This window comes from Dendrobates tinctorius, unplaced genomic scaffold (assembly GCF_039654945.1).
Source record: "Dendrobates tinctorius isolate UK_male_01 unplaced genomic scaffold, ASM3965494v1 ptg000009l, whole genome shotgun sequence".
Taxonomy (NCBI): domain Eukaryota; kingdom Metazoa; phylum Chordata; class Amphibia; order Anura; family Dendrobatidae; genus Dendrobates; species Dendrobates tinctorius.
In genome coordinates, this window is record NW_027361677.1 from 4,431,535 (window position 1) to 4,439,542 (window position 8,008).

Below are 8,008 nucleotides of genomic sequence, written 5' to 3' on the forward strand. Positions count from 1 at the left end.
TGTCTAAAAAAGTATTAAAGGGTTTTTTCCATCTTCATACGTGAATATTGTTAGATAGACCTTGTAAAAACAAGCACTTTTGCAATTTACTGCTTGTTAAAATTTGCAGCCGTTCTTGAGATATGAACACTTTTGTCCATTATTTACAGTTGTTGCCTAGGACACCGACCACCGCTGGTGTCTGGCTTGTAAGCAACACGGTGCTGCAGGCCTTTATTAGGAAGTAACAGCGCGATCCAATGATCCCAGCCAGCTTCGAAACACCGCTTACCGTTCAACGGAAAAGACATTGCAAGCGCTGCGCATATTATGCTGTCTAGCGGCGGTGGTCGGTATCCAAGGCAACCAAAGAAAACGGTTAATATCTCAAGAACGGATGACAATTTCGGTAAGCAGTAAATTGCAAAAGTGCTTGTTTTTACAAGCGCTATCTGACAATATCCATTTGTGAAGATGGGAATAACCCCTTGAAATATCTGCAGGCAAAGTAAAGGCTGGATGACAAACTGATGACGACTGGACTTCTGCTTTACAAGGGAATGCAATGAAAACCTAAAAAGTGCTGACAAACCATCCCCCTCACATCGCTCTTCTGCCGACTCGACCAGCCATTAAGCATCATTACATCCTACAAACGTATGTATGCCCTTTCTATTACAGGACGCAGTAAACAGGCAGGCCATGCTTTCAATCAATCCCTTTAGGAATATTAACGAGCTCAAATAGCAAACCTCAGTGTATTAGAAAGCATCTGCAAGTCAACGGCACAGGGAGAAAATTGCTTTTCACGTCTCCTATTTGGAGGCTTAAAAAATGGATGAATAATGACATGTAAACCCCAGCCTGTGGGAGCAGAGGAGCGTCAGTAATGAGATACCCCGGAGAAGCAGCACCTCCTGAATTTTCCTGGCCCGCTGCGGCTCACACCCCCAGCCAAGAGGAGGGGTCTCAGCTCACAACCATGTCATGAATCTCAACTAGTTGTCATTACGGATGTATGAAGGAGGAGAAAACAAATCTTAAAGGGAATCTTTAAGATTAACATATGTTGAATCCATGGACACCTTTATATCTCTGCATCAACAGAGCAGCTCTTCCTCTTCCGGCCTGCTCTGTTGACGGGGCGTGACTGCTGATATCATGCCGATTGGCAGGTGGCTCCCCGCAGTTAGGCAGCGGGGAGCCAGCAGTTAGCATGACATCAGCAGTCAGGCCCCGTCAGCAAACCAGAGGGGTGGAGGAGCCGCAGAATAGCCGTCAGAAGCGTCCTGTGACTACTCGGTGCCCGGCAGAGATCAGTGCAGGGCACGACAGAAGGGTAGTTAGCGGCTACCTGCCTGATATTTCTTAGGTCCATAATAAAAGAAAATATAATCCCAATAACCCCTTTAAATCAGGCTACACAGGGACGGTTTGTTGCTGGTAACCATGGAGACACCCAGGCCTGCATAAGAACTGTATACTTAAAACCACAACCTCTAAAGGGAATCTGTGGGCAAAGATCAACCGCCATAAAACATTTATTTGGGCGTGACGGTCACTGAAACATAAAAGCATTGGGAATTTTATATCCGCAATCTGTTGCCGAAAGTCGGAGAAAACACACGATTTTCGCAGTATGCAAATGAGGCATTAAGTGCTTTGCCGCGCCCCAAGCACTTAACAAAACTCTTGTGAGGTTATTTCCATTCTCAGCGGGTCCCCTCCCTGTGTTGAGCGACAGATCAATGTGTCTATGATGGCAGGCGCAAGTCAAAAAATCCAGCACCAGCTTTTTTTTTTTTTTTTTAACCTTTATCTTTTTTCAGCAGCCTCGTTATCAGCAGAGGCAGGTAACACATCTATACACAGCTGATAACACAGGATCCACCAATCACAATAGGCGATGTGACACCGGACCCTGCGGACCCTCCCTGCCCACTGCACACGCTCATTAGACACTTTAATATATAACAATCTGTCCAGTGCTGCTAATGTGCATGTGCACTCAGGAAGTTAAAGGCTAAAAAAGCTCCAGTGGCTTTTTCTGATGTCACTAATTATCCATGAAGGGTCTCAGGGTGGGAATCCATCACATCTGCTCATTCTCATACACGCCAGGCTATTGTGGGCCCCCAATGTCACTTTATACGGCGCTTATCCAATGATTACATGCATTTCTAGATTAATGCAAAAAAATGATCCTGATATAGCCAGGTACATCCTGGTATTTAAAATAACACAATTATTTTTTTTTCAGCTTTTTAAGCCGCTGCAGAAGCCAATAAATAATCAAATGAATAAACAGAAAATGAATATAGCAAATAAAACAGCTCTCTGAGGCCAGGATCAGGAGTAAAGAGTCTGACAATTTATATAAAAAAACAAACACTGGCGTACTACAAATACCAGCAACCTAAGGAAAGTGAGCACACAGGCCTACAGCGCAGGGTTTTCCGATCCCATCCGGAAGTAGCCGAACGGCAGCACCCGAAGCCTGCCCGGAAATGCACGACAGCAGCCGAACGCTCAGACTCCGCCCACAACGCTCCCGAGTAGTCCCGGCTGGGCGCTGTCCACCTCCTGACCCGCGGGGAAGAGGGCGGCATGCCGGAGAGCGGGGCCGCGGGCAGAGGCCGGCACCCGAGCTCCTCACAGGCGACTTGTTACCGGCCATGAGTTCAGGCACATCTAGCAGATTGCTGATCAATCACTCCTCCAGGCTGACAGAGCCGGAGCTCCCCGCCACACGCCATCAGCTCTGCAGCAGCGCAAGGATTAGCCTATGGCGGCCACAGCAGCACGGGAGCAGGGATGGAGCGACGGGAGCAGGCGGCCATCTTTACTGAGGCCATCACATTACTGGGATTCAGACAGCAGCAGGGGGCGCCATCCCCGTACCCGAGAACGGGGGGGGTTGCGCTATATATGCGTACCCCAAAAACAGAGGGGGGGGGTGCCATATACCCATATCCCGAAAATAGTAGGGGGAACCATACACGTACACTGAAAACAGGGGGACTATACCTGTACCATGAGAACAGGGGGGGATGGGTGCCATACCTGTACCCCGAGAACAGGGGGGGCACCATAACTATACCCTGAGAACAGTAGGGGCACCATGCCCACGCCCCAAGAATGGGGGGCGCCATACCCGTACCCCGAGAGCAGAGGGCCACCATACAGGTACCCCCCTAGAGCAGGGGGCCACCATACAGGTACCCCCCGAGAGCAGGGGGCCACCATACAGGTACCCCCGAGAGCAGAGGGCCACCATACAGGTACCCCCCGAGAGCAGAGGGCCACCATACAGGTACCCCCCGAGAGCAGAGGGCCACCATACAGGTACCCCCCGAGAGCAGAGGGCCACCATACAGGTACCCCCCGAGAGCAGGGGGCCACCATACAGGTACCCCCCGAGAGCAGGGGGCCACTATACAGGTACCCCCCGAGAGCAGGGGGCCACCATACAGGTACCCCCCGAGAGCAGGGGGCCACCATACAGGTACCCCCCGAGAGCAGAGGGCCACCATACAGGTACCCCCCGAGAGCAGAGGGCCACCATACAGGTACCCCCCGAGAGCAGAGGGCCACCATACAGGTACCCCCCGAGAGCAGGGGGCCACCATACAGGTACCCCCCGAGAGCAGAGGGCCACCATACAGGTACCCCCCGAGAGCAGGGGGCCACTATACAGGTGCCCCCGAGAGCAGGGGGCCACTATACAGGTACCCCTGAGAGCAGGGGGCCACCATACAGGTACCCCCCGAGAGCAGGGGGCCACCATACAGGTACCCCCCGAGAGCAGGGGGCCACCATACAGGTACCCCCGAGAGCAGGGGGCCACCATACAGGTACCCCCCGAGAGCAGGGGGCCACTATACAGGTACCCCCCGAGAGCAGGGGGCCACTATACAGGTACCCCCGAGAGCAGGGGGCCACCATACAGGTACCCCCCGAGAGCAGGGGGCCACCATACAGGTACCCCCGAGAGCAGGGGGCCACCATACAGGTACCCCCGAGAGCAGGGGGCCACCATACAGGTACCCCCCGAGAGCAGGGGGCCACCATACAGGTACCCCCCGAGAGCAGGGGGCCACTATACAGGTACCCCCCGAGAGCAGGGGGCCACCATACAGGTACCCCCGAGAGCAGGAGGCCACTGCAACCAATCTACAGGGCTGTAATATCCACCCCAAGTCATATACACGGTTCTTATGGCACTGCTGATTGTTGGTCCTTATGTCTCCCACTTCCATAGATCCCAACTGAGTACAATCTCACACCATAGATCCCACGTAGCTCCAACACACATCATATATCCCAACTAGATCCAATCCCACCACCATAGATCCCAACACAATCAGATCCCAACTGCAAGCACAAATCATATCTCCAAACTAAATACAATCCCACATCATAGATCCCAGCTAAATACAAATCCACCACCACTGATCTCAATTCAATACAAACCTACATCATAAATCTCCACCAAATACAACCCCACCGCCATAGCTACAAACTATATGGTTAAAAACATCATCCATAGATCTAAGCTAGACACAATCCCACCATAGACCAGATACACGCCAACCTCATGGATCCCAGCTATAAATGATCCCACATCATACAGCCCAATTTTACATGACTTGTCGGACACGAGCAGCAGTCAGTCGTTTGCACTGATAACAGCGCTGCACACAGCAGGTCAGTATGGAACTAGAACACAGAAATGACAGAATTTGACACACAGATAATGGGGCCAAATTCACCTCAGACCCATCATCAGCTCTGGAATCACACCGGTAAATAACCGATTAATCCTCTACGTCTCCATATACATTTATAGGATGATCTCCACCCCATAATCTAACCCCACATTCCCTTCCATGCATCCACCCAGCGATCACACACCCAGCACTGCCTCCCCCTGCTGGACACTCAGAGAATCCATGATGGCACTGGAGGCTGAGCCGAGATCCTGGGAAGATGTAATTATGACAGCCACCTTGTCCCAGCCATAGACAATCAAAGCCTACACACACAGGTCACACTGTGCATCGGGGCCGGGAACATGCACGAGAGGATGCAGCAGGGAGCAGAGGCCCCACCATCCGCAGCACCGAGATTCAGCACCACAAGCTGGGAACAGCTCCCTGCAATCAGTGCACAGGGCCAGGCACAAACATGGCGGCTCACACAGCACTACAAGGAGGGGGAGGGAGGAGGAGGCCACTTACTTCATCTGCTTCACAATGGTGCTCTTCCCTGATTCCCCGGCCCCTGTAGGGTCAGAGAGAAAAAAAGCATGAATAGATGGAAGCAAGCAATGAATTAAAGGCAGGCAGGAAAAAAGAAGAGCCAGGGATAAGGAAGGGAGCTGCAGAATATAGACATGTATCTGTGCACTCAGCAAGAGGGGGATGTTAGAGACATAGAGCACACATAGGGGCAGGGATACAATGTAGAGGGAGATACAAAGTGCAAAAATACAGGCAAGGATGCACTGTAGAGGGATAGATATATAGGGGCACTGTAGGAGACAATGTAGAAGGAGATGGGTGCATGGTATTATGATATTTGGAGTGCTCTATGCAGAGGGGCACAGCTCAGGGGGTATTGGATGCAGGGGGGCACAGCTCAGGGGGGTATTGGATGCAGGGGGGTATTAGATGCAGGGGGGCACAGATCAGGGAGGTATTGGATGCAGGGAGGTAGTGGATGCAGGGGGGCACAGATCATGGAGGTATTGGATGCAGGGAGGTAGTGGATGCAGGGAGGCACAGCTCAGGGGGGGTATTGGATGTAGGGAGGTAGTGGATGCAGGGGGGCACAGATCATGGAGGTATTGGATGCAGGGAGGTAGTGGATGCAGGGAGGTAGTGGATGCAGGGAGGCAGTGGATGCAGGGGGGCACAGATCAGGGAGGTAGTGGATGCAGGGGGGCACAGATCAGGGAGGTAGTGGATGCAGGGGGGGCACAGCTCAGGGAGGTAGTGGATGCAGGGGGGTATTGGATGCAGGGAGGCACAGCTCAGGGGGGTATTGGATGTAGGGAGGTAGTGGATGCAGGGGGGCACAGATCATGGAGGTATTGGATGCAGGGGGGTATTGGATGCAGGGAGGTAGTGGATGCAGGGAGGCACAGATCAGGGAGGTAGTGGATGCGGGGGGGTAGTGGATGCGGGGAGGTAGTGGATGCGGGGGGGTAGTGGATGCGGGGGGGTAGTGGATGCGGGGAGGTAGTGGATGCGGGGAGGTAGTGGATGCGGGGGGGTAGTGGATGCGGGGAGGTAGTGGATGCGGGGAGGTAGTGGATGCGGGGAGGTAGTGGATGCGGGGAGGTAGTGGATGCGGGGGGGTAGTGGATGCGGGGAGGTAGTGGATGCGGGGGGGTAGTGGATGCGGGGGGGTAGTGGATGCAGGGGGGTAGTGGATGCAGTGCACACAGATCAGGGACGCAGCACGGATGATCCCTTGCAGTGGGGCTGTGCACACACAGCGGAGGATGCCCGATGCCGCCGCCGGCCCCTCACCCAGCAGCAGCAGCTTGACATCCTTGGCCGCGGTGATCCCGTCCTCCTTCAGGTTCTTCTCGATCTGTTTGCTCCTCTCCAGCGCCGCTCTCTCCTCCGCGCTCAGGGTGCAGCCCATGACTGCTCGGGGGTCCCGGGTCCGGCGGGAGCGGGCGGAGGGTCCCGGATCCTGTGTCGGTTTTTCTCTGTGCCCGGCGGTTGATAAGGGATGGGGGAGAGGAGGAGAGTGAGGCGGCGAGCTGCTCGTTTCCTGTGGAGCGCTTGGAGTGAGTCGGTCCCGCTCGGTGTCAGCGCCGTCGCTCGGTCCGTCTGTCGCGCGCTCACTCTCGGTGTATCCCTCCCGCTATCTTCCCGGCTCTCTGTGTCTCTCCGCTGCCGCTCTGACGTCAGTGGGCGCGTGTCCGCCGGAGAGGCCAGACACAGGAGGAGGGCGGCGGGAGCGCGCGCAGGTTCCCGGAGAGGCCACGCCCACTGTCCCAGCCCGTCGCGTCACGTGACGAGAACTGTCAAGGGATGAAAGGAGGCGGAGTCGGTGCCGCCTGTACCGGTGACACTGCCGGCTGCTGAGGCCACACAGCGGTGCATGCAGCCGTCAGTGTACACCGTGACCTTCGGGGAAATGGCCTGTCAGAGTGCGGCCCAGGGAGAGGCGCTGAGGCCACGCACGCGGACCAATGACTATGGGGACCTCCCAGCAGCCGTCTATTTCTCACAGCGTGCCGCGATGGTCAGCGTGTTCCTCCACCCACAGCTGCTGCAGGCCTCTTTCAGGCTAAGTACACACGTTGCAGAAAATTTCTGCACAAAACCCTGAATCCCTTCCCAGAAACCGCACCTATTTTTCCGCAGCGGTTTTGATGGGTTTTTTACCGCAGCGGTTTCTAAACGCATGGGAGAAGCCAAAACCGCAGAAAAATCCGCAAAATTAGGCTGTGTTCACACACAGCGTTTTTTTAGCGGTTTTTACCGCGGTTTTCACTATAAAACCGCTAAAAATAAGCTGCACAGTCATTTCTATGCATTTCGCACTTTTTGTGCACATTGATGCATTTTTTACCGCGAAAAAAACGCATTGCGGTAAAAAACGCAGCATGCTCATTAATTTTGCGGATTTTTCCGCGGTTTTGGCTTCTCCCATGCGTTTAGAAACCGCTGCGGTAAAAAACCCATCAAAACCGCGCAAAAAACGCCGCGGGAAAAATAGGTGCGGTTTCTGGGAAGGGATTCAAGTTTTTGTGCAGAAATTTTCTGCAACGTGTGCACTTAGCCTTAATGAGCATGCTGCGTTTTTTACCGCGATGCATTTTTTCGCAGTAAAAAACGCATCAATGTGCACAAAAAGTGCAAAATGCATAGAAATGACTGTGCAGCTTATTTTTAGCGGTTTTATAGTAAAAACCGCTAAAGAAACGCTGTGTGTGAACACAGCCTCACACTTCGAAAGGCGGAAAAGTGGATCCGTTGCTAACTGATGTGAACAGATGCAACAGGAT

At 53.6% G+C, this 8,008-nt stretch overlaps 1 protein-coding gene across 2 annotated transcripts in view; it reads right to left on the minus strand.

The window, feature by feature from the left end:
- GNAO1 (G protein subunit alpha o1) overlaps positions 1-6,934 on the minus strand; it is a 232,523-nt gene extending 225,589 nt beyond the window's left edge. The window contains exons 1-2 of one of the 2 annotated variants that reach the window (XM_073582096.1): positions 6,516-6,926; positions 5,220-5,262 (exon numbers count right to left, since the gene is read on the minus strand). In XM_073582096.1, the coding sequence (XP_073438197.1) occupies positions 5,220-5,262; positions 6,516-6,633 (161 nt within the window). In that variant the 5' untranslated portion in view covers positions 6,634-6,926. Of the gene's footprint in view, positions 1-5,219; positions 5,263-6,515 lie in introns of both variants that reach the window. The other variant, XM_073582102.1, reaches the window with a different exon arrangement.
- Between the last annotated feature and the right edge of the window lie 1,074 nt (positions 6,935-8,008).